The 26,824-nt window shown below is 45.3% G+C and overlaps 1 protein-coding gene across 3 annotated transcripts in view; it reads left to right on the top strand.

The window, feature by feature from the left end:
• CPA4 (carboxypeptidase A4) overlaps positions 1–26,824 on the top strand; it is a 35,644-nt gene that overhangs the window by 4,359 nt on the left and 4,461 nt on the right. Inside the window, exons 2-11 of one of the 3 annotated variants that reach the window (XM_081800083.1) lie at positions 788–869; positions 1,304–1,438; positions 2,540–2,638; positions 5,450–5,551; positions 7,100–7,207; positions 7,959–8,069; positions 9,203–9,293; positions 10,876–11,075; positions 12,031–12,115; positions 16,329–17,145. In XM_081800083.1, the coding sequence (XP_081656209.1) occupies positions 788–869; positions 1,304–1,438; positions 2,540–2,638; positions 5,450–5,551; positions 7,100–7,207; positions 7,959–8,069; positions 9,203–9,293; positions 10,876–11,075; positions 12,031–12,115; positions 16,329–16,516 (1,201 nt within the window). In that variant the 3' untranslated portion in view covers positions 16,517–17,145. Of the gene's footprint in view, positions 1–787; positions 870–1,303; positions 1,439–2,539; positions 2,639–5,449; positions 5,552–7,099; positions 7,208–7,958; positions 8,070–9,202; positions 9,294–10,875; positions 11,076–12,030; positions 12,116–16,328; positions 17,146–26,824 lie in introns of those variants that run through there. The other 2 variants (XM_081800085.1, XM_081800084.1) reach the window with 2 other exon arrangements.

The raw sequence follows: 26,824 nt of genomic DNA, 5'->3' as shown, positions 1-26,824 counted from the left end.
GCCGCTGCTGCGGAAGCTAAATGGTGTAGATGAAGCAAGTTCAGGACAAACAACAAAGGGGGGCTCGGGACTGGCCGGCTCCCTTCTGGGCCCTTCTCAGGGCCCCCTTGGGAGGAGTGAATCCCAAGTCAGCCCCAGCACCTTAGCCCGTATTGTACTTCGCATTTGTATGGAGTTCTGGAGCTGGACAGGATTGAGAGACCACCCAGCAAATAGCTAACCCTCTGAGGATGGAAGGTCTTTTCTCTTTTCCAGCTCTTTCCAGCGTGGACCTTCAGCCAGAGTTTCAGTCCTCGCCCCTGACAGTGAAGAAGTGCTTCTTTATGTCTTGAGTTAGCTTTGCGTGTAACTCAGGAACATTCCTTTCTGCAAAATATATATGTTTTTCATTATAAAGTAATATGACCACATTACAGAAAACAGATACAAGGGTAAAAAAAGTCAGTCATCCATAATCCCACGACCCGGACATAAGCACTGTCAGCATTTGCTATATTTCCGTTGTCTGTTTTTCTTCCAATGCATCTGCTTTTTCCATACTTGTAATCATGGCATACATACAATTTTGTGTCCTGCTCTTTCACTTAATATTTCCCTTCAAGTTATACTATAAGCACTTTTTCATATTTGCCACGTAGTCTTATTTTTAATGGCTATACATTATAACCAAAGACTAGACCATTTCCTCTCATTCGTCCCAGTTATGTCTGGGACATAGGCTTGGGGTTTATTTGCCAGTTGAAAGCTCACCATTATCTTTTGCTTTTTTTTTTTTTTTTCCCTCCAGGGACCAAGTTTTTAGGATTAACGTCAGAAATGGAGACGAGATCAGCAAACTAAGTCAGCTAGTGAATTCAGACAACCTTAAGGTACCTAGTTCTTAGTCCTCTTGGGTATCTCTGACTTTGGTGAGAGGAGACTCTTGCACCACTGACATTGTTACTCCTGGAGAGTTTTTGTTAGTATAGTCCTGTATTAGTCAACGGGCCCTCACACGATTGCGAGGGTTGATGGGGAGAAGCGCTGTAGATCACAGCACTGCTGTCCTGGGAGCTGGGCGGCCTCAATGGTGGGCTCCATCTTTCTATCTGCCATTGACTTACTACTTCTTGGATTTTGCCAGGTATTGCCTTCTGGGTAGGCCTGACCAGACACAGCTATGAAATGGGCAAAGTTTACCCTTGGGCAGAACCCAGCTCCTCAGGGATCACCCTTACTTTTGGCAGTTGTTCTAGAAGAATGAGCTCATTGTGCCTTTTACCTGAACTGTCCTTTAATCTGATTTTATTTCCATTCTCTTCAGCTCAACGTCTGGAAATCTCCCTCCACCTTCGGTCATCCCATGGATGTCCTGGTCCCATCTGTCAGTCTGCAGCTAGTGAAATCCTTCTTGAAGTCCCAGGGTTTAGAGTACTCAGTGACAATTGAAGACCTGCAGGTGGGTAGGCCGAGGTCCCTAACTGGTCTTGCATAGGACAAAGCACCCAGAGTGGACCCAAGACATGTGCAAGTCATGGTCTTATCCTTCTCCATTTTATAGATGAACTCATTGAGGTCCATGGAAGTAAAATGCAGTGACTTGTTAGTGGGAACATGTTGTAGTAGAAAGGGCATACAAAGGTTAGGGAACTGGACAGATCTGTATCCAAATCCTGATTTTGCTAACTATCAGCTGTGTGACTTTGGACAAGCTATTAACGTCTTGAGCCTCTGTTTCTTCATCAGTAAAATGGTAACAGCGATGCCTACTTCATACAATTTATCGAGAAGATTAAATGTATTAAGTGTATGTGAAATGCCCAATGGTACTTGGTCTGTCATAGATGCCCCACAAGTATGAAGCTTCTCTCCCTTGTTGTATTTGAAGTCAAGAGGGAAGAAAAGTGTGTGTATGTGGGCGGGGGGGGCCTGGGGGTGTTGGAGACCAGTCATAAAAGGCATCTTTTGAGAAAGAGGGAATGTCACCAATAGTTCTCAGCAGAGGGAACATCACCACCCAAGCCAGACGCAAGCCTCACGACCTGTATCCGAACAGCAGGACAGTGTCTGGCTCATGTTCTCTCCCTCACCGAGGTGGGTTATGGACTAATTGGTGATTTGGCCCGGGAGTTTCCTGATGGCATGAGCAGCTGTGAGCTTATTAATCATCCTCACATGTCACGGACATCTGCCAGGAGCCTTCAAAGTATGAGTGGTTATAAGAATTTCTTTGTTTCTGAATGGTTTCCCAAGCTGTGTATTTCAGAGACACTGGATACCAGATGCGGGCTGATGTCTAGAGAATTCATAGTATAGAATAACCAAATAGCACATATGTTGCTTTTGGGGAGTAAGTGGGTTTTGAATGGGGTGATGTATGTTGGGTGCCAAGAAATAAGCTTTTATCGATATGTGGAAGAAATCTGACCGCCTTTCACACCTTGACGTTTGTGTGCCAATGGTGCCGCCATCTTGGCCAGCTCGTGCCAAAATATGGCAGAAACGACATGAACCTCCATCTCCAGTGGGTCACATCACAGCGTTGCTGTGTCTGTTTTAGGCCCTTTTAGATAATGAAGATGAAGAAATGCAACACAATGAAGGACAAGAGCGGAGCAATAATAGCTTCAACTATGGGGCCTACCACTCCCTGGAAGCTGTAAGTGTCTCGGAGCAGGTTAAGATCAAGGTCATTGACATCCTGGGTTTTGTAACCCCTTTCCTTACTTCCAGGAGGCATTAGTCCTTAGCACAGTACCCCTTCCCTAAGGGGCTAAAATGTGAACACTTCAGTTTGTTTTGTAATTCTTGGGTTGTTTATCTCCCACCAGCACCTAAGAGCATAGTGAAACACAACTGAACATTTTCTCCCACATGCATCCTTCTTTTCTAAGGCAACCCCTGAAAGAAAACCATGAAATAATTACAATCATTTCCATCCTTGTAATTCAACCTTCTTATACCCCACCATAATCCCTGTATTTTACTCACCCAGATTAAAATGTTACTTATTCCAGGCAAGTAGACAAGTGGTTATTTCCAAGGTTAACCAAATATTTCCACGCATTTATCATGATTACTTATAATGCATATTTGTTCTATAATGTGTTTTGGTGCTGTGTTTAGTTAAAAACCACTTTATATAGATGACTGACTTCCAAGGTAAGCCAACCCTTCCAATAAAAAATTTGGAGCAGAACCACTTAATATGATATTAGAACTTGAGGAATCAAGAGGGGCTATAGAATGGGACTGCATCACGTATCCTACAGTTTCCTTACGACCGCTAATGTCTTCTACATTAGTCTGGACATTCTCTACTAGCTCAGAACAACACCTCAAAATGAAATTGTTTTTCTCCTTCCCATACCTGCATACACGTTGTTCTTTATATCCAAAGATGGGGTTCCTGGCATGCTTTTTGTGAGGCATATACTTTGAGTTGTTTCTCTTCTAGGTGAGGGATTATTTCCAAGGTTGACCAACTGTTTTCACTTCTTTCCCATGATTGTCAGTAGCTTTGTTTATTGTGTATACTTCCAACTGCACTGCCCCTTGATCCCTTTTGTGACCAATGACATACATCTGCAAAACAGCTGGATAAAGTTAGGAGTTCAGTCCAGGGCCATGGACAAAAGCAGAGCTCAGGGCGCACACGGGGCTCAGACCCATGACGTGAGCCTCGTTAACGTGGCGCACTCCCTAGCTGAGCTAAGTGGTTGCAAATGTCACCCAAGACCCCAGGAACTCCATCCCCTCACCTGCCTGCTATGGGAACCACGCTTTCTCATGCACTTGCTTTTGCTCTCTGGCTTTAGGGGTCACTGCCATCTGATTGCAGCTTCCCCCATGCCCCCCCGCCCCCATGAGGCCTTCTGCTGTGCCTCGGTGTACCGTCTCCCTCTTGGCTTGATCACATGCAGTTCTTTCTAAAAACAGCTTTGAAGAGCTCTCATCCTGTAACCGCTTAGGCCTGGTTGGGACTCTGGTGGGAGTCTTATGTCTGTCTCAGCCAGGGTTTCCAATTTCAGATTTTCTGTGTGTTGTTGTGGTTGTCATTGTTTCTGTTGGCTTCCCGGCTGAGCGTCCCCCTCATGTTGGCAGTGTGAATTTGGACCCCTACCTCCCGATACAGCTTGGTATTTTAACTTCTCATGGGGGACTCTCTTGCCCCTCATGGCTCAGGGTGGGCATCCAGCTTTTGCTTCACTTTCTAGGGTGAGTAGGTAGAGCTTCCAGGCCCTTTTCATGGCTGGAATGGATGGTTCTCGGCTCTCAGGTTCCAGCTCCTTGGCCCACCCTGGGTCCTGTGCCCTTGATCACTATTCCTGACTTGCTGTAAACCCTCAATGCCTAAGGCAGATATCTGGTCCCGAGGCTCCATTTTCCGCCCTCAACTCAGCTTCTCACTTCTGACCCCTACAATGTCTCCTTTCTTGATTTTTAAGCTTGGCTGTGAATTATTTTTATTGTAGTTTGTCTGGCTTGAGTATATATTTGGGGGGGTGGTTTCTCGCTTCTGCTCAGTCTGCCATATTGACTGCCACTCTGATAAACCACTGAAGCTGGAGTTTTATTCAATATTGATTGCGTATTTTTCTCCTCTGTAAAGCTCCCTCTTCCACTTTTAAGATCTAAATAGAAATTTCTTTATTTCCTTCTTTTGCCCTCAGAAGTTTTGAGCAACTAAGATGGATGAACTCTATTTAAATCAAGTTTTTTTAGAAATTGAAACCAAATGGAAGCATTTGTAGCCATGATTTACAGCTCTTCACTCCTTCTCTTAAGGCCATTAGAGGAATCTCCGAAGTGGTGTGCTTGTACTACAGGGTGTGAGCAAGATGCTTCACTGGGATGGAGGAAGAAACTATTACAACTTCTATTTACGTCCCACATACGTTTATATTTATTATTAATGCCACCATTTTGCTTCTATTTTCTTGTTTTATAATGTACATAACATATTTGGTACATTATTCCAGTGGTATACATAATGTATTGTATATATGTAATAGACATAGCATATGTATATTATAAAACAAATATATATATATATATATCGGGTGTATGCTAATTAAAAAAACACTGGTGGAGGAAGTGATGAAAAGGTTTAGAGAAGACCGTTTTCAAGAACCTTGGCTAAATGGGGCGATGGCTGATTATCCAGTCTGGTGCAGCGTGAAGGACTGCACTGTGCACAAGTCTCTCTCATTTAGTGGCCTATAATTTTATGGACAGATAAAATGTGTTATTCTCTAGAATGTTGTAGAAAAGGACTCTTTAGGCAGTTCTTCAAGAATAAGTATTCCATGGCGATAATACTGTCAACCCTGAGATCACAGGGCTGGATCTAATCATTGATCAAATCAATGAAGAAGTCATCGGGATCAGTAAGATGAAGTTCACAGATACCTACCCAGAGCTGAACAAAATTCTCAAATGCCCCTGAGTTCACCTTTTCATGCTTCAGATTTACCGTGAGATGGACAGCATTGCCGGAGATTTTCCTGAGTTGGCGAGCAGGGTGAAGATTGGGCATTCGTTTGAAAACCGGCCCATGTATGTACTAAAGGTGAGTCCCCAGGCTCTTCAAGAGGCCTGACTGGACTCAGGCTCCTGGTCCCTTGTGTCCAGGACCCAGCCCTCAGACTTCTGAAGAAGGCAGGTTTTTAGGCTCTCCTTGACTTCAGGGACGTGGGGAGACATCTACTGAGGTTCAAATTTGGTGTGACTGAGAGTCCCCTGTTTTTGCCTAACATGGAAGGAGTTAGAACTTAGAAGGAGTCCATCCCATTGCAAGTTTTGACTGAAAGGCAGGATCAACCGGGTGGGGTAGTGGTGGTGGATGGGTGAGGGGTAGTGGGGATGGGGGTAGGGTGGGTCGGTTAGCCTTCCAGAAAGCGCTCAGATGGGCCACAATCTTTTGCCTTCATTCTTACCTCTAAAAAGCAAGTCAAATTGGGATAGTTCTACAAATTCTATTCTGCTTTTAGGGGTACTTATTGGAAAAGCGATCTAGGAAGCTAATTTTAGGGTTGATGTAATTTTAAGCCCAGCCTATGATCCTTGGCTGCACAAAGCCTAATTTCTAGATATTTCTAACAGATTCAGGTCTATATTGGCAAAAGAGGTAGAGAATTTATGGCAGGGACATAAATTACATAAATAATCCAGCCAAATGAATAAAAAGGAATTTGGAGATATGAACCACGGAACAACTGAAGGTGCTAAGAATTTGTCAGATCCTTAGCTTCATATAAGCCCTGAAGAACCCAGGCTCGTGGCTTGAATTACCAGCCAGAGGAGATTTGCCACTGAGCCGGTCGCTCTAAAATAATCCACATAAATTGAGATTATTTGCCAACCTGATGGAGACTCTGGCTTCATTCGCACCATGCTTTGACCCAAGGTGGCCCGGCCCCACCCTTAAATAAGGCAGGAGCCAGAATTCATTTAATGCCATTTGCAAAGAGCTATAGTGAACCTCTCTCTTCCTCCTTTTTTTTTTTTTCTTAAATTTTTTTTTTTTTTTAAGATTTTATTTATTTGAGAGAGAGAGAATGAGAGACAGAGAGCATGAGAGAAAGGAGGGTCAGAGGGAGAAGCAGACTCCTTGCTAAGCAGGGAGCCCGATGTGGGACTCGATCCCGGGACTCCAGGATCATGACCTGAGCCGAAGGCAGTCGCTTAACCAACTGAGCCACCCAGGCGCCCCTCTCTTCCTCCTTTTAAAATCAAATTCATTTATTGCATCAACTAGAACAGGCTGGTTCCTGCACTCTTGTGTCTCTCTCTGTTGGGATGCCCTTCGAGGTCTTTCAAGAGACGTAATATTATCTCTGATCACACTGGTATTCTCATGCACAATAGCAATAGTTTCCCCTTCCCATTTGCTTCCAACCCCAGAGCGGCTCGAGTGGCCCGGGGCTGCGGCTGGGCCTGCCACCCAATTAAGCTCCTTCGTCACGGATAAGCCTGATAAATAGATGGTGCCCTCAGGAACATTTGGTCTCTGAATTATCCTAAATGGATTAAATGAATAGGGGTGAGCTGGGGAGAGGAGAGGTGAGTGGATACATGGGCAGGAGGGTCATTTTCTGGCCTCTTTGTCCTCCCACAGTTCAGCACCGCAGAAGGCAGGCGGCGGCGGCCGGCCATTTGGCTGAACGCAGGCATCCACTCCCGGGAGTGGATCTCTCAGGCCACGGCGATCTGGACTGCGAGGAAGGTCATGTCGCCTGGTATTAGCTGAGAATTCTGGTGGGCCCAGGGTGCCTCCGCAGGGCCCCAGGGGGCTGGGCCTGGGGGGACGAGGTGGGAAGGCACTCTGCACAGACACAGTAGGCTGGGGGGCCTTTCCCGATTGGAGAAGCAAAAGGTCAGAGCCCTTTGGTCAAGCCACTGTGGCTAAATGACAAAGTCCCTTGATGGCAGCAAGCAAGCTAATGAGCTGCAGAGGTGGCCCCGAAACACTGACCCATAGTCAGCCCCGCAGAAAGGGAGCAGAGTCTTCTCAGCAGCAAAACTCAGATGAACTTTGCCGTCAGACCCACCCTAGCCCTCCAGACCCTCAGGGACCTCATGCTGCCTCCATGTCACCCCCCTGCACCCGCTCCGAGAGTCTGCTTTAAGGCAGCACTAGGGAGAGGAGGGGTGCTGTGTGTGCAGGATTTATTTTCCCCGCCCGTTAGCATGGGGGCCCAGATTTCCCCAAACTATGATAATGTGTGGCTCTTCCCTCCCTGGTTGCCACCCCCTGGAAGGAGTGAGTCAACCAGGCAGGCCCAGCCTCGTAGCAGTTGATGGCATCATGATGCCATGTTCCCCCAGGTTTTGAGGCGCTCCAAGAGCTTTGCCGAGAGCTGTGTCTATGAGGGTGGCAGGGGACTGCAGGGGGGCATCTGGGGGAGACACACGGGCTTAGACTGGGCACCCCAGCTGGCCATGGCATAGCTGACAAGCTTCCTTTCTCTGCTTAGATTGTATCTGATCACGGCAAGGATCCAGCCATCACCTCCATTTTGGAGAAAATGGATATTTTCTTGTTGCCTGTGGCCAATCCTGACGGATATGTGTACACACAAACTCAAGTGAGTAATACCGAATGAGCTGGGCTTGAAGTTAAGAAGAGTCTGTTGAATTCCTCACCGTAGCACCTGAACAGTTGTAGGAACGTGGGGAGAACTCCCACATGCATGCATGTTACAGGCTTCCTTGGGCTCCCATTTTTCACTCGTTCCCTGAGCCGAGAGTCACCAGAGGATATTTTTTCTTAGAATAGTCTAATGAACTCCCTATCGTGGATCTTGAACAATTACCAACACTTTACCAATCTTCTTTTCATTTCTTCCCCTCCCACACATTTTTTTTTTTCCTTTTGTTTAAAGCACATCCCTGACATCAGGTTATTTTACCCCAAATTTCTTTAGTATGCATCTCTGGTTGATGATAATTAAAACAAAACAACAACAACAAAAAACCCAAACAATACACTGCTGTCACTTTAAAAAAAATTAATGGAATTTATTTAATATCATCTAATTCCCCCAGTTATCTTTTAAATGTCTTCTGAGTCAGTTTGTTGAAATCAGTACTCAAATAAGGTTTGCACCCGTATTTGGTTGTTGTGGTTCTGCAGCCTTTTCAGATCTATGGCAGTTTCCCGCCCCCACCCCTGCCACACACACCTCTTTTAAAAATGTCATTCATTTGTTGGAGAATCAGAGTAAATTGTCCTGTAGAATGTCTCACGTTCTCAATTTGGCTGATGGCTCCTTTGTTGTGTTTCATTCGTTCCTGTACCCCCGTATTCCCTTCCTATTCACTAGTAGTCAGAGCTTGAAGTTTGATTGGATTCAGGTGAGTTTTTTAGGCAAGAATAAAACAGCTGCTGTGCACTTCCTGTCCCACCAGTGATCGTTTGGGCATACGATGTCTGTCTGTCCTCCTTCTGCCAAAGCCAAAAATCATTCGGTGGGTTCAGGTGGCATCAGGGGCATCGGGGCATTTTGGGGGCGTCCTTCTTTCTGAGCCCGAAGGGCTGAGCCTCCTTTCTCCGGGAGACAAGAGGAGACTGCTCAGTCCGTGAGGACCGGAGCCCCGATGATCCTCCAGGCAGAGCTGCAGGCAGCTTGCTCCATCATAGAGCCCCAGAGAACACCTTCACTTCTCCTGTGCCCTGACCATCTCTGAATGCTTGTTCCTTCCTTGGTGGACTTTTCAGAACCGACTGTGGAGGAAGACACGGTCCCACAATCCTGGAAGCCCTTGCGTTGGCGCTGATCCAAATAGAAATTGGAATGCTGGTTTTGCAGGTAGGCTGGGGAGATGGTTTTCCCTCCCTCCCTGCTGTCCCGGGGAGCCTGGTCCACAGGGCCCTGGCTGGCTCCATTCCTGCTTCACTGAGAGACTTGGGCCAATCCCTTACACTCTGTCTCGGGTTGGTTTTCTTTTTCAGCATTTTTTGGGCTAGGTAATTTTGAAAGGAAATGACTCAGCAATTCTTGTTCTCCTGAAAGAACACTTTTTATTTTTTTAAGGATTTTGTTTATTTATTTGACAGAGAGACAGAGAGAGAGAGCACCAGTAGGCAGAGCGGCAGGCAAAGGGAGAAGCAGACTCCCCGCTGAGCGAGGAGCCCAACGCAGGGCTCCATCCCAGGACCCTGGCAGACGCTTAACCGACTGAGCCACTCAGGCGTCCCAGAACACTATTTTAAAAACGGCTCTAGTCTTAGATGTACAGATCCACCCCCTGTGCCCTGGTCATCCCCGTTTCTCCCGAGCGAGTGACTGGGTGGGTGGAAGGGCTCCTGGTGGTAACTGGGAAGAGAGCGGTTAGCACCGTTGCCCTAACAGACCAGATTGTGGGACATAGTGAGGCCTCAACTCTAGCAGTTGACCCCTAGATGCGTCAGTGTGACGCGCAGCCCTTTGGTGTCATGGAAAGGGCATGAGGCTTACGAGACCCGGATTCTGAGTTCCAGCTCTTGAAAAGTCATCCCTACAGTCGTGCCCACTGGCTGCCAGGTATTTTCCTGTGTGTTAACTTATTTATTTGCCTGATCCAGTGAGTGAGTTTTGTTATCTGAAAGGAGACAGTCGAAGCTCAGAGACAGTCTCAGGAGCATGTGGTCAAGAGTTAGAATCGAGCCTCACCTTGCAGCTCCAGAACCCAGTAGTGCTCTCTCTGGCTCTTCCACAGCTGTGCTGATGTCCTGTCCTCAACGTATTTCTTGCACTTGCACACTTGCCTGCCACATACACCGTGGCGGGGAGAATCATGGGCCTGTGGGAAAGGAGCTGATAGAAATGTGGGAACCGAGGGCATCAAAGTTAAGTCAGATCTTCCCACAAGTGGGGTGGTTTTACACACATGCCAAGTACCTCAGGGAGCTATGTCGTGAAGTAGAAGAGAAGGCAATATTTCTAAATACCTGTCAAATGTGAGGCTTTAGCCACAACAATAGATTATTTTTGGCAGCACTTGGCCATTAAGATCTGAACCAAGAGAATGAGTTGACACCAGAATAAATGGAGTCATTTTCATTATTAATTGGTATTCATATTAATTATCTAGAATACTTATTAATTACAACTCACTGTCAAGTATGATATGAATTATTTATGACAACTGTTAGTGATGCAATACAAGGTCAACTCTATCCATTTAAAGGAGTCCTTCCAGTTTTTCCTCCTCAGCTGTGGCAGATCCAGTACCCTCCCACATCTGTGCCCCCCGCCACGCAACACATATTGCGGACTAGGCTCCTGGGGGGCTCCTCACATTGACCTGTTCACGGCCAGCCCCTTCTGCCCTTCCTCCGGGTTGAGTGTCCTGCATTTCTGTGTTCTTGCCTATGGGTTCATGTTTCTGCTTGGGCCACTCCCCCCATAGGAGAGGGAGCCAGTGACAACCCTTGCTCTGAAGTATACCACGGACACCATGCCAACTCGGAAGTGGAGGTGAAGTCAGTGGTAGATTTCATCCAAGAACATGGGAATTTCAAATGCTTCATCGACTTGCACAGCTACTCACAGCTGCTGATGTATCCATATGGGTACACGGTCAAGAAGGCCCCAGATGCTGATGAACTGGTGAGTGATGGGACACCTTCCACCTAGACCTGGGCCTGCTTGACCCCGGGGTGCTGCCACAGTAGTCCTTCTACAGCTTATAGGGAAAGTCCGGGAGCCTGGACTTATTTCATTAAGGGCCTGGTCTCTCTCCCTGCCCTTTGGAATGTGCCACAGACCTACTGGGGACAGGAAGAAGACCGTTCTTCTTGTTTCTGTGTTTGCTGTGAGTTTCAAGAACCGCGCCTGACCCCTGCCTTTCCTTCTCAATTGTTTTTCTGACCAAAATGTATGACGGACCCACTGCTTGCCAAGAACTGTGGGTGGCCCTGTGGTGGGTAAGGGGGAGGGGCTCCTCATTCCGGTCAAGGTAGAGTTTAAGTAGGGTGCAGGCTACAGCCTAGGGGTGCTCTGCGTTGCATATAATGACTCGCCCTAGGATGTGAACAGGCACTTAGGGTGGACTGATGAGCAGGGCTGGCATCTGTAGGGTGACTGCAGGCTTCTCCCTCTGTGCTGGTCAGCTCGAGAGCGCCCCCCTGCCCAGGGCCACAGCTAGCCTCTAAACCTCCCAGCAGATGCAGGGCTCATGCTAGGTGTGGGCTAGATTCTGGTCTCAGACAGGCATAGGCACATCCATATATGGTGGCCCTGTCTCCACCTCCACTCTGGGAATACCCAACTCTTAGAAGGTTTTCTCTGGAACATACTTGGCCTTCCCACATGTTCATGAACATGACATTCCCGTCCCTCAGGATGGGTGAAGATGGTGGTGTATTTACTAGATTGGGTTGGTGAGCAGCCCTCCACATCTCATGTCTCAGGCTTCGGCTCTGGCTGGATGGAAAAGAAGGAGACTGGAAGGGAAACTTGAGGGAAGGGCCGAGAATCTTCTACACCATTGCAGTGCAGAACAGCTGAGGGATGTCAGGCTGTGGGATCCATTCTTTCTCACTCCACTGGTTCCCCCTCCTAGGACAAGGTGGCGAGGTGTGCGGCCAAAGCTCTGGCTTCCCTGTCGGGCACTACGTACCAAGTGGGTCCTATCTGCACCACTGTCTGTAAGTACTCTCTGTCTTAGTTATTCAGAAAATGCTTGGAGGGGAAACCTGCAATAAATTGGGAGAAGAGCCGCAAGTTAGACTTACTATGTTGTAGCCTGATTATTTTTGTTGTTGGCGATAGACTGAATTTGCGTCAAGCTTATGGGATGATGGCTGCTGTAGGGGGTCATCTTCATCAGTACCACCACCACGGTCATGCTATCTGTCATGTGCCCGTGGTGAGCTTAGTCCTTCTAGTGTGCTAGAGTCTGTGTCCCTTCTAGTCCATGAAAGATCCTGTCATAGTTTATCAAAAATTCCTCAGGCCCATCATTCCATTTTCAAAGGAAACCCACTTTTGGAGAGGCAGACCGAGGTGGCGGGAGTGGGGCTGGAAGAGATTCCCTCACTTTCCCATCAGAAATGACCACGTGGTGGAGCACAGCATGCCGGGAGCTGGGGTCTTCTTTGCAATGGTTAGCATCAAGCCAAAAACAAACAAACAAACCACCAAACAAACTACCAAGACTCCAAACCTGAGATGGTCTTCAGGCTCATTACCTACAGCTTCAGCCTCATTTTGAGGAAATACCTTTGTTTTGGTTTCTCACTGACGTGTTTCATCTGAGCATTTCACTCTGTTCCTACTGAGATCCTTCCAGTTCCCTCATTCCGTGAGCCTGAGCTTTAAACTTAAAGATCAAATTGAAGAATATTATCATTCTCTGAGAGTCTAGCTATCAATGGGAAATAAAAATACGAACAACTGTTAGAGACACTAGAGGGGAAAAGAAGGGCACTAGCTTTAAAGGTTGGTCCACCCTCAGACCCCCTGCAAACTCGCTGATATTTCTGTCCTCTTCCATACTGTAACTCTCCCATCCAATTGCTCCACCCTCGGCTAGCTGTTCCCTTCAGTCTTCCTCTTCTGGGAAGTTTCTCCATCCCCCCTCCTGGGTTCTCCTCTGTACTCCGACCTCAGCACTCTTGTCTGTGTTTCATATGCCACCTTGCTGCATAAAGCAATTAGCCTGATGTTGGTGTTTGTGTGGCTTAATTGCAGCAACCATCCATTAATTATTCATGGTTGATTATTATTAGTGTTGTTAAATGGGAACTCCTCAGAGAAGAAACACATCAGGAGAGTTTCTCCATCCTCTGCTTAATTAGTGAGAACTGAGTTTAGGACTGCAGAGAGGTGAAGAGACTTGGTAGGAGTCCTTTGACGAGGCCCTCTCAAAAGAGCTTTGTGGGTCACCACAGTCCTGGCTTTTGGGTCAAACACCAGTTTAAAGGATGGCCTTGTAATCCCACATCAAACACATTCTTCCCAGCATATGCTATGCCAAAATCAAGAGATACTCATCGGATTCCTCCAGAACAAGAGGAGGAAGGCTCTCCTGAGCGCTGTCCAAAAGACATAGTTATTTCCTAAGTCTTTCAAGAGCACATCTTCTGTATTGTTTAAAGGCTTTGCCTGCCCTCCTTGCTTTCCAAAAATGTAGTCAATTTTTGTATAATAACACTCCGATCCCATGGGTTATTGCATGTGCTACATGAATAGTCAACATTTGTCCCTTCAAGTGCCAGACCTTTTCTTAGATTAACCATTTTAGCTGAAAATAATTCTCAAATAAATTTCACACTTTCTTGCCTTTTTAAACAGAGCATGTACAAGGGATTTAAGCTCCTTTCTTCATGACGGAATGGCTTTCTGAACATCAGTTGTAATGTCCTGAAGGCCTTCTGTGCCATATTGTATTTTCAATCCCTGTGCTGGACAGCCCCAAGCCCATTTTGCTTCTTTAATTCTTGTGTCTGCGTTTTTAGAGTTTTCATGTTTCCTTCCCCTGGTCAGACTGTACTGCTTTTAGGCCACCTGCCTCTAGGAACCTTCTCCCCTTCTCTTCACTACTAAAGGCTGGGACACAAGTTCTTTGGGCTCATTTGACTCGTGGATAGATTGTGAGTAAGAAGGATGTTCATGACAGCATTGTTTATAGTCATAGAAGCCTGGTGAGCACCTAAATGTCCATCAGTACAGTACACATAAAACACATTTGGTGCAGGCACACAATGAAACAGTGTGCCCCCCTTAAATGAATGAGGTATGTCTGTATGTGCTAATAGGGAATAATCTTTAAATGTTAATTGAAAAATATAGTGTGGTTTTTATTTTATTTATTTAAATATTTATTTAAATATTTATTTACATTTTTAAATTTTTAATTTATCTTATTATTTTTTAAAGGATTTTATTTATTTATTTGACAGAGAGAGAGCGCATGAGAGAGTGAGCACAAGGCGGGGAGGCGCAGAGGCAGAGGGAGAAGCAGACTCTCTGCTGAGCGAGGAGCCCAAAATACAGTGTGTTTTTAATCTTATGTTCCCATTAATGTTAAAAGACTAGATAGACTGGGGCACCTGGGTGGCTCAGTTGGCTAAGTGTCTGCCTTTGGCTCAGGGCATGATCTAGCCCCGCATCTCGGGGTCCTGGGATCGAGCCCCACATTGGGCTCCATGCTCAGGGGGGAGTCTGCTTCTCCCTCTCCCTCTGCCCCTCACTCCCACTCGTGATCTCTTTCTCTCAAATAAATAAATAAAATCTTAAAAGAAAAGAGTAGATAGACTTTGAGCAGGGACCCAAATAAAGTGAAGTGCATGCACTTGATCACTTTGCTCTGCAGAGGACTTCTTGCCTCCTTCCTGAATTTAATATGTGTTCTGAAATACTTGAGCTTACCATATAAACAACCTCTAGAAACTTCTGGTACCATCATCTGTTTTTTATTCAGCATTTTCTCAGGGTAGAGGAGGAAGGATTTCAGAGACTATAGGAGAGCCTGTTTCATAACCTCAGGGGGCGTGTCATCACAGTAGAAGCAGCATCTCTAGAAAAATCACAAGTGGTATCATGAGAAACAACCCTCGAGAATGATGGAAAAACAAAAGGACCTGTGTTTTCATTTAACAGACATGTACTATACTAAATGGACTGGAAGGAGGTTGAGGGAAGCATGGGCTTTTTTTCAGCAGATGGCCTTGGGTTTCAATTCCAGTCCTGCCATTTTCCGTCAATATTTCCTTAGATAAATTCCTCATTCTGAGCCTGGATTTCCTCCTCTGAAAAACAAGGACAGTGATACCCACCTCACTGGATTTTTGAAGATTAATGAGGTCATAAATGTAAACTTTCCAATATAGATGACCGGCTCATGGGAGATGTTCAATAAATGATAGCTGCTATTGACATCACTATTTTATTATTCAGTGTCATCCACACTTTGCACTTTTAGCCAGTTTCTGCTCTAGTAGAGTTTGGCTGGGAAGAAGCAGGAAAATGGGCCTCTTTCTTTTCCCCAGCCTTTTGGCAAAGGGAAGTCCCAAGGGCTGTGCTTCGTTCTCTCTGTGTATCAGTTATCCCTTGCTATGTAAAAAGTTATCCTAAAACTTAGCAGCTTAAAATAATAAACATTTATTTTCTTCCACTGTTTCCCTGGGGTAGGAATTCAAAAATGGCTTAGCTGGGTGGCTCTGGCTCAGGGCCTCACCCAAGATTGCAGTCAAGGTGTCTTCCAGGGCTAGAGTCCTTTAAAGGCTTGACTGGGCTGGAGGGGTCTGCTCCTCAGGTGGCTCACTCAGGTGCTGAGTACCGGCAGGAGGCCTCCAATCTTTACCACCAAGACCTGTCTATAGGACACTCTCTCACCGTCCACACACTCTGACACATGGCTTTCCCCAGATCAAATGATCCAAGAGAGAGCAAGGTGGAAGCCATAGTATTTATGATCTAGCCTTGAAGGTCACACACCATCATTTCTGCAATCTCCTGTTAGTTACCCAGGTCAGGGCAGCCCCACTCAGTGTCAGAGGGGACTACCCAAGGATGTGAAGACCAGGAGACAAGGATCATTGGGGCTGTTTTGGAGGCTACCTGTCACACTCTGTGAAGATTGATTTTGAGTGACCAGAAGGAGTCTGCACAGTGAGTTAGTGACAAGGTGGGCACGAAGATTTAAAATCTCTTGGTTTGTGATGAATGAAGACGTTCGTCGTATAGGACAGCCTGAGACATATGGATCAGGCCAGTGTTTGTGTGTTGGTGGCCTGATGACCTTCAGAAAGAATTCTACATCCCTCAGGAACCACAGGCAGGCAGAACTCCTGAGGCCCACTCATCTAACCCTGAAAGGAACTGGGGTTCCAAGGTGCTTTCTTTTCTGACTTACAGATCCAGCTAGCGGGAGCAGCATTGACTGGGCGTATGATAATGGCATCAAGTATGCATTCACGTTTGAGTTGAGAGATACAGGGCACTATGGCTTCCTCCTGCCAGCCAACCAGATCATCCCCACTGCAGAGGAGACCTGGTTGGGCCTGAAGACCATCATGGAGCATGTGCGGGACAACCTCTACTAGATGAGGAGCCCCACTCAGTCTCCAGTTATTTCCCCCCGTGTATGCGTGCTCGCTGAAGCCACGATTAAAGGGAGCTTGTTCTTCCATGTGTGACTCAGAGCCCTCTGGTTTTGTGGGGGGCACAGGTCAGCCCCTCCCCAGCCCTCATCCTTGAAGTTCATGCATGCTGGTGGTGCATCTCAGAGAGGCGCTCTTGCCACCCTGCTGTGCTTCGGTCCTGCTATTTCCTGAGCCCTTTGTGTGCCCTTCCTTTCACATAATTGGTTGGGCAGGCCACACTTAGCATCATTCCGTACTGGGTGGCACGGCTCTACCTCATTTTTAGAACAAAAAAGACATCTAAGATGGTTCCCTGGCCTTGTCCAATCTAGCCAGGCTGGTGACCTTGCTCTGCTGGGGCCCCAAGGGAGACACTGTGGGCGACAGTGCCTGTCTTTGAGATCAGTCTCAGAGGTGACATAGAACTTCCTTTCATTTATCGCACTCCTTGAACATATTTGTCTTTGAAAAATAAATCTTGTAGGGTTATCAGAGGCCATCTTCCCTTTTTTTTTTTTTTTTGGTTTTTGTTTGGGGTCTGAATATGAAATAGTGGGTCACTTCTCATCACTGGGCCCCAAATTCCCAGATGCGACAGTTTTGATCACGTTCTTCCCTTTTTACACATTGTAACTGGGGTCCCAGAAGGGGATCTGTGTCACCATAGGTACTGCTCACCCAGGAACCCTTAATGAAGTGGTGATCTAATAGGATTGCTAAATTATCCCCATCTGTTCTAATGGGCTCACCTCTATTTTGCCTTTTGAACTCACTTCAAAGATCTTGCCCTCACCCTATGGGTCCTAAATCACTCCTCTGGCCTGGATAATCTCACTGCCCTGGCACATTCCTGTTTGCAGTCTGGTGTACCTTGTGTTTCCTTCTCCTGGCTTTTCTTTTGGTCTTTAAAGACAACTTCTATTTCGCATCCTGGACCATGAGCGTCAAGGTGGAGCAAGGATTCATCAGTCAGGCTTCTCTTGTTCCATTCCTCCTCAGCACATACCATCTGCCCCGCCCCCCTTTTTTTCCTTTTTTCAAACATGTCTGTAAATCTTATCCTCCTGCCTAGGATTTGTGCGGCATCTGGTGTGTGCTCATAAGCCAATAAATAAATATTCAATATGAGTCTCACGATCATCTCCTATTCTTCACCTTCACCTGAATGGAACCAAGCCATGGTTTTGAGTATGCAGCTCTTTCTAATGTCAAAAGTCAATTTTAATCCCTGTCTGTATCGCATGACATGTAGGAGGGCCTTCTCCCCGTCAGGCCCAGGGGCCTCCAGGGCACAGTGTTACCTTGGTGATTGCACTCTGGTCCTGGGTCTAGTTCTTAGTTTTTCAGCTCAGGAGCTTGATAGTCTCAGTGTCCACGTTGATTAGACTCGGGGATGCTGACTCACGCCCACAGAGCTCAGATGAGGCAGATGATAAAATCAGAATACGGATTTATTCATTTACATCATGGCATGTAACTGTTTAGTGGATTGGATCCTCACGTCGGTCTGCACAGTACATTCTCTCCCTGTAGGCAAGATACATGGGGAAGCCAAATTATAATCAGAAGGTTGTTTAGTGAGCAGGGCGTCAGAGCAAGGAAAGTTAATTACAGTCTATGATTAGAATTTTTAATGGTATCCAGCTCTAATAGCATGATATATCCAATTCTATAACCAGAACACACCTGTGAGCCAGCCAGTTGGTCACTGGTGCTGGCTAGTCAGGGTTGCCTTGGACCAGGCAATGCCCCAGGAGGCCTGGCCTGTAACCTGGCTCTATGTGTAGACTCCTCACCCCCAAGACTGAGAGTGTCCTTTAGATCCCTTGAGGGAAAGAGTTCTTCAACAATACATAAAAAGCCATAAAGAGAATACCTGTGACTATAATCAAATTAAGAGCTTCTGTTCGGTAAAAGACACATAAAGGAAGTGAGGAGTAAAGTTATAAACTAGAAGATGTTCACTATATTCATATACACACAACAAAGGGCATATGAAGAACTCCTACAGATCAATAAGCACAAAGAACCAAGAGAAAATGGACAAAAGCTGTGAGCAAGCATTTCACAGAAGAGGAAACAGGTGTATTTGATCGAGGACTTATGAGTCAAGACTGCAATGAGATGCCATTTTATACTCTTTCAATTTACAAAAATCAAAATGTTGGAGAGGAGGTGGATGATAGGATCTCTATTATCGGTGGGCATATGAATTCGTAAAACCACTTTGGAAAATAGTTTGGCATTACCTTCTGAAGTTCACACCTTATGGTCCAGGTATTCTACCCCAGGCATAAACCCAAGAAATTCTCGCACATATACAACAGGAGACATAATGAGAATGTTCACAGCAACGCTGTACATAATAGCAAAAACCTAAAAACAACTAGCAAGTCCACCAGTGGGAGAATGGGTGAATAAAGTATTTTCACATACTGAAATATTATACACAGAAGAAAATTTAGTATGATTTTCTTTCTAGAAAGTTCCAAATAACTGAACAAAATGCAAGTAATAATTCCTTTTCAGGAAGACATACAAAATTTGATAAAATTGTAGAGAAAGGGAAGAAGATAGGATACATGCTCAGACCCCTTTTCCTGTTCAAGTGTACCGATTCCCAGCTGCTATGAGTGTTGGCTGCCAACAGCTCAAGGCTCCCTCCCTCTCTGGAGAATTGCTGTTAGCCAAATAGGGGCTGACTCACACAGGAAGCTATGTACTTGTTTTCCCTATATCACCTCCCCAAATGTCAGCCAATGACTGACTAACTTGGGGGCACAAACAGCTAATCTTTTGCCTCAACGTAGGGTCACACTGTGGTGCAGTGTGGGCTCCAGAACTCTGAATACATTTTCCAGCTGATTCCACATCCTTCCTTAGCTTCCCCCCCACCGCCGCCATCCTGTCCTGCTTCCCAAACTCCCCTTCTCCTGAGAATTCCTTCAAAGAAAATCACCTAAACAAGAATCTCATCTCAAGCTCTGCTTCTAGGGAAATGGACTTAAGACAACAGGAAGTGAAGAGCCTGGCATTCTGAGTGATGATTACCTTGGATGGGGAGAGGCGGGGGATGAGATAGGGGCCAGGGCCCTATGGTTAGATTCAGGTTCTGGTTTTTTTCAGGTATTTTTACCTAATGTAGAAAAAAACAAACCCTAATTCAATAGCTAAATAAATCATAAAAGAGGGCCATGCATGGATCAATGATGAGCATGCCATTAGCCAAGGATTATGATTAATCTATTTCTATGGACCTGAAATCCAGTTTTAAAAATGTTTATAAAGGTGGAGATTTTAACACAAAAATGTTTTCCTATTCAATATGCATTTATTGAGTGTCTAGTGTGCCAGCGACAGTTTTAGATGCTGGCAAGGCGCTGGCAAACAAGAAGACAAAATTCCTTCTTGCATGGAATTTCATTGTCGTTGGAGAGACAGGAAGTACTTAAAAATTTTAATTTGGTTAATGAGAGCTGCCATAAATAACAGAAAAGTGGCTGCTGGAAGGAGAGAGATGTATGGTGGTGGGGCCTCTTGATTGGGAAAGTTAGAGAAGACGGGGTTTGGGCTTGTGGTATAAAATTTTTCTTAACTCTCTTCTTTGTATCCTTTTTGTACTCCCCAAACCGTATGAAAAATGTAGGCTAGGTGTTATCATCCACATTTTACAGGTGGAAAATCTCAAGAGCAGTGTGTCTCTTGCCTGAGACAAGTAATTAATATTTTCTGTTCTCTAAGTGAAGACCCCACCGAGAAAGAGAAAACTTGAGCCATAAACATTCGTGGGCACAACTTAAATTTCTGAAACACACTTAAGCTTGGAAGGCTTTCGTGCCTCATCAAATGAGTCTCTATGGAATTTTCCACTATTAAGGACAACAATGAGGATGGAAAAAGGACAGTCCATTGATAATGGAAAAAAGTATTTTGAGTTCTTTCTTTGCAGTACTGGGGGTGGAGTGGGGTTTGTTGAGCCATCCCCAAGTCTTACACCCAGTCTTGTGGGGGTCCAAAAGAAGACCTCGGTGACATGGCTGAGGATGAGGGATATAGTCCATGGCTGTTGATGGGACTAGCTGTCACCTCTGTGCTGCCCACTTGAAACCAGAGCCACCCATGGAACTGCAGCCACCTGGGGACTGACACACAGACCACATCCACTTCTGTCTTCTGGGTTACAGAGGGTGAGGAGCGTTAGGATAGCCCAGCTCCTTCACTTGGCCATGTGTCCTCGGGCCTTGATGGAATCTCTGGGAGGTCCAGTTTCCTCATTTAAAATGAGAATAATGGTAGTATTTAGAATAGTGTCTCAAGAGTATTCAGGAAGCTGATGTATTAAAGTATGAAGCACCTTATCCGGCAGCAGCAGTTCTCAGTGTGTGTTAGCTTGAATCATTATTCTCACCAAGAGGTGGACATCCATTTATGAATCAGATGATTGGCATTTCCCCTAAATTCCTTTAGATTTTTCATGAGGCTTAATGACAAAGATCTCAACAGTTCACAGAAAAGCGCTCGTTGGATGCTAAGTCATTTTTAGTATTATTTGGGTTTTGAAATATTGGGGTTCTTTCTCTGGGAGCTTTCCCATGTTAAATAGATATTGATGCCCCTTTACTGGGTTAATACAAAGGATTATTGCCTGAAGCCTTCACAGGTCCAGCTTTCACGAACAACCATGTCAAGTCTATGGCGTCACCTCTGATTTTTACAGGTGCCGGGAAGACCCCACTGTAAATTTCTTGCGAGTGAAGTTGAGGGTATGTTCCAGCCCTGGAACGTCCTACGGAGGTTGCCCTTCTTTTATGTCACTACTAGGACCAACTATGAAGAATCATTTATATTGTCATCATCATCCTTATCTTTCTGTTTGACGAATTCTGGACTTTTGCCAAACCAGACAGCTTGTAAAATAAATCCACTCTACTATTTGTATTGAGCCTTAAATCATGAGCACCAGCTGTTTCTTGTATTTGAAGTAAAGCTCCAGGTGTACTGGGGGCATCCAGAGAGCACAGTTTTTTCCTCCTCTACGATGTATGGGTACTGTGGTGTAGCTGGGCAACTTGCTCCTTTAATGAAAAAAGTGAATCTCATGGTTTTGTGTGATTGATTGATTGATTAATTAATTAATTATTTTTTTGTATCTCCTGCAAGGTCGAGCTCAGCAGCTAGTAAATATTTGTTGATTTGATTTGCTGCAGGGGCAGCGAGTTAACAATTGCATAAGCCATACTCTCAACAAGTTAGGGCAGCAGGAAAAGGGTACTTTTCCCAACCAATTGGTGGAATTCTGGAAAACAGCTTGGAATGCATGTGCCTAAGTTCTAAGAGAGAGCATAAATTAAACCTTCAGAGATAAGAAAGACTTGATACTGGTCACATTGCTTGCATTTTTGTAATGATTTATAGTTTTAAAATGCTTTTATAGATATTGGATAATTAAATTATCACAACCACCGGGTGATATATGCAGGATGGCTATTACTACTATCCCTGCTTGACTGATGAGGAATCCGAGTTTTAAAGAGGTGAAGTAGCATGCCCAAACATACACAGATGGAAATGATGAAGCAGATTTTCAAGACCAGTCTCATAGGTTGTTGCTCAGGAAGCAATTTGAATACCTTTAAAATGCACAGAGTTCCTCCAGCCCCTCTGGTCTCACAGCCCTATGTCATCCGCCTGGCTCCTGGAACCTTTGTTTCCAGTTTTGCAGTGATGAGAGGGGATGTAGGGAGGAAATAGGAGGCCAGGTCTCCCTCTCTGGCTGCCACTGCTGGCCGATGATGACCACAATTGAGGGGTGTTTTGTGTGGTTCCTGTGGGCCTGCCCTTCCTGTGCCTGAGCCCAAGATTGCCATCCAGGGAGAACTTGGAATTAATGAATTAATGTTTTACTTCTTATGAAACATCTGGAATGAACCCCAAACACTATTTCCATCCTTTAGGCCTTAACGCCCTTTCATAGGGATTAGACGACCCAGAGAACCACCAAACCCCACCTTTAACTGTTAGCCTCTCAAAATTTGGATGACAAAATGTCCCCTTCTCTCAACAAGCAAATAGATATATTTATTTTTCTTGAGTATTTAAACAACTTGGACTAACCTTCGGAAACCATTCACTTGAATTTGGGGCTTATAATTTTCTCAAGGGCAGAGCCAAGGTTTTCTTTATTTCAGACCCCCAGCATCTGAGCATAGGCTGGTGCCTCATAAAGATACATTGACTGAATACCTCTGGTGGTATCAGCTTCATGTCTGATCTAGAAGCAGCCGGTGTCTTCTTTCTACTTCGTTAACTGTCTGAGGCCGTCTGCCTTCCTCAGCTCTTGAATACATTGCCATGGCATTGTGCTTTTCTGATGGATGTGGGAAACACAGAGGTCAGAGAAAGCAAAGCCCTTCTGCTCCAATTTCAGCACAGCTCTGTTAGAAAACTCAGAGACGCCAGGCCCAGTGGAAAGGAAGGCTGATGACCTATGTCACATTGTGAAGTGGTATCTCTAAAGCTCTTTCAGAGGCAGCTGTTGGTGGACAGGTATTAACTTGTTAAGGAGGCATGTCAAAGAAGAACGCACCAGATCTTCTTCCCTCCCTCCCTCTTGCCCCAGGGCCATCGGTAGGATCAGTACTTAAGGGGCATGTTTCTCTGTGTCCTCAGGCTCCCTGGTGCCTGGCCGGTCTAGGGACCTTCCATTTGCTCTGGAAAATAAGTGAGGGACTTGTGGAGCCGGAAAGATATTTGATCAAGGTGGATAGTGGACACGTTGCTAGGTTGGGGAAGGCCTGGTAAGGCATAGCACTGGCCCTGGGAGAGGGTGTTTCCCCTCCTTGCCAGGACTACAGGGTGGCGGAAGGATGTAGATGCCCGCTCCGAAGTCTCAGAGGCCAGTGGCATCATGACCTTCAGAAATGAAACCAGGAGGGGCGCCTGGGGAGTATAGTCGGTTAAATGTCTGACTCTTGGTTTCTGCTTGGGTCATGATCTTGGGGTCTTGAGATCAAGCCCCGTGTGGGGTTCCATGCGCAGCATGGAGTCTGCTTGAGACTCTTTCCCCACCTCTCTTTTCCCCTCCCCCAATGCTCTCTCTCTCTTCAATAAATAATCTTAAAAAAAAAAAAAAGAACGGAATGAAACCAGGAGATTAGGAAAAGGCAGTCCATAGATATTTCCCTTACTCCCAGTAGGAAGAGAAATAATAACAAGTTGATCAATGTTTTCCTGAGTTGCTCAAACATGATGGGGCTTTTGCTCCAGCAATATCAGGTTTTTACTTTTTATTTCTCTGACACTTGGATCCGAATTTGTGGACCCTTTCCTAACTGTTACCTTCATCAATATATGAGCAACATAAGGTTCACAGTGAAGTTGTTGCTTAGGATTTAATGGCCTGCCCTGTGTTCTTTTTTTTAAAGATTTTATTTATTTATTTGTCAGAGAGAGAGAGAGCGCACAAGCTGGGGAAGTGGCAGGCAGAGGGAGAAGCAGGCTTCCCGCTGAGCCGGGAGCCCGATGTGGGGCTTGTTCCCAGGATCCTTGGATCATGACCTGAGCCGAAGGCAAACACTTAACTGACTGAGCCACCCAGGCGTCCTACCTGCTGTGTTCTAAATCTCCGTTTTTCAGGTGTCTGTCAAACAGTTTCTCATGATCTCAACACCCAGAATCTTTCTGTGGTCCCGAGGAAGGATAGGCTTTATTCTTATTGCAAGACCCACTTCTAGAGGCAGGCTGCCTTCTCCTTTCGTATGTGATAAATTCCCGAACGCGTATGGACATAAAGCCTAAAGTGTGAAAGTCTAGCAGTAGACAGATTGTGATGAGAAGTGTATTCCCAGCGAGCCAGAACCTTTCTACTCAGAGTTGAATGCCAATATCAGGCTACACCGGGGAGCTTGTCAGCATCTTTGGCCTTGCTCTGACCTACTGAATCAGAATCAGCATTGCACATGATTCCCAGGTCATTCATATACCCAGCAAAGTTTGGGAAGTGCTGAACTAAACATAAGTACGACTAATTACTCCTCACCTCATAATCTTTTGGACAGGTGGACTCCACCCTGCCCATACAGGAGGATCACCTGGGGGCTTTTGTGAACTCAGATCAGGTAAAACAATCTCTGGACCTCGGTTCTGTAAAAATCTGCCCAGGTGCTGCTAATGGACAGCCGAGGCTGAGGACTACTGTTTTAAACCCAATTTCCAGTGCCATCTCCCCAGCGTTTTATACATCAGTAGGGAGATGATTCTCCATGGATCCCTTCCATTTCTGCGTGTCCAGATCATACCAGGTTAGAAGAATAGAAATCGTAAGAGGTTTCAGGTTCCCTTCACTCACGGTTCCTCTTCTGTAATTCCGCCTATTGCCCTTGCAGGTGTTGTCTGACCCCCTTTGTGGAAAATGGGGCCCAAGGTACAAATTTGGATTTTGCCATGAATAACAAAGTCCTTTTGTCTCTGGCCTGGGATTTTTGTTTCTTCCACCAGCAACTATGAAATAGTGGCAAGCTAACATATTGACTTGAAGGTATGGCAGAATCTTCAAGCGTTCACAGTTCTTGACAACATCTTTCATAGTTTTGTTCTTCTCCTGCCATAATCAATACCTCGTACCTGGGTTGATCCAGCAAATGTCCGAGTGAGGCTATTTCCTTCCAGAATGTCTACCTCCATCTTTAGCTCCGCTGCATCAAGTTTATCTCAATTATTTAATCACAGGCACTAATAATTTTAGATTACATTTTCCACTAATTTTTACGAAATAGGGGCAAAATGCAAAAAACACTGCTGTTTAGATGAAACCAAATAAGGTGAGAAGCTACATTGGCAAGCAGTCCTCCCACCCCTCGCCTGCAGTCCTATTGTGCAAAAGTCTGTTATGGTAGAAGAGACTGTATGTCAGTCAAAGAGAGCCCGAAGTTCACATGGACCCAAGCATTCGTTTTAAAATTCTTGATCCCAGCGGCCCGTCAGAGGAAGAAGGTTTTGACTCTTTGTGATAAAAAGGAACAGCAAAGATTAAAATCCCCACCAGACATCAGATTCCCAAAAGAGAACCTTGATCATAGCAGTGCTCAAAAAAAATAGCTTTTCCTCCCCCATAATACATTGATTTCAAAGATAGTGAAATTCTTCAATATCTGTCAACATTGATTTAAATAAATTTCAATTAAAAACTCAGATTTTGCCATCTGACACAATGTGAGAGGAGAAGCACTTTTCGAAACAAAAGCATGAGAGTGTGAGGCTTTTTTCAAAATAAATCAGTCCCTGAGCATTAGGCCAGCATTCTTCAGATGGTTTTTCATCCTGCACCCCTATAATGAAAAAACTGTTAACATGTCACACTCAACATACATCATTACCTATTTGTAAATTTTTTGCAAATACCATTGTACTCATTATGTAATTTTAAAACACAAACAAAAATTGAAATAAAAAAAGGGTGAGATAAAAGTACACAGACATCTTAAAAAAAAAAAAAGTACACAGACATCTTAATAATTTCTTCCTTCACCCCCAATAGGAGTGAATGTCTGATTTTGGAGATCATTGGATTGATTGGAATGCTTCTAACATCTGTCTCTGATTTACTTGAGCTATATTTTTATTTTTTAAAAGATTTATTTATCTATTTTAGAGAGAGAGAGAGTGTGAGAGTGTGGGGGTGGGGCAGAGGGAGAGAGATAATCCTCAAGCCGATTCCCTGCTGATCACAGAGCCCTACATGGGGCTTGATGCTATGACCCCGAGATCACCACCTGAGCGGAAATCGAGTTGGACACACAACCGACTGAGCCACCCAGGTGCCCCAATGAGCTATATTTTTAAATGTAAAAAAGACAGGGACGCCTGGGTGGCTCAGTTGGTTAAGTGACTGCCTTCGGCTCAGGTCATGATCTCAGGGTCCTGGGATCGAGCCCCGCATCGGGCTCTTTGCTCGGCGGGGAGCCTGCTTCTCCCTCTCCCACTCCCTCTGCTTGTGTTCCCTCTCTCGCTGTGTCTCTGTCAAATAAATAAATAAAATCTTAAAAAAAAAATAAATGTAAAAAAGACAATTCAGTGGGAACTCTTGCTCTATCGTACCTTGTGGTCCCCAAACCTATTATTATTTATTATTGGCCCTTTCCAGAAAGATTGTGCCGTCCCTCGACAGGGACAGTGCCTGGGTCACATTCCCTTTCTTCCATGTGGTCAGGACTTCATAAGCTCCATATATAGGTGTATGTATGTATAGGTAGCTCTCCAGTCCCAGGGGCT

The sequence above is a fragment of the Leptonychotes weddellii genome, chromosome 12, assembly GCF_054177405.1.
Source record: "Leptonychotes weddellii isolate Sample4059 chromosome 12, ASM5417740v2, whole genome shotgun sequence".
Taxonomy (NCBI): Eukaryota; Metazoa; Chordata; class Mammalia; order Carnivora; family Phocidae; genus Leptonychotes; species Leptonychotes weddellii.
The sequence above is the reverse complement of the archived record's forward strand: the minus strand, read 5'-3'. Positions and strand labels throughout refer to the sequence as shown.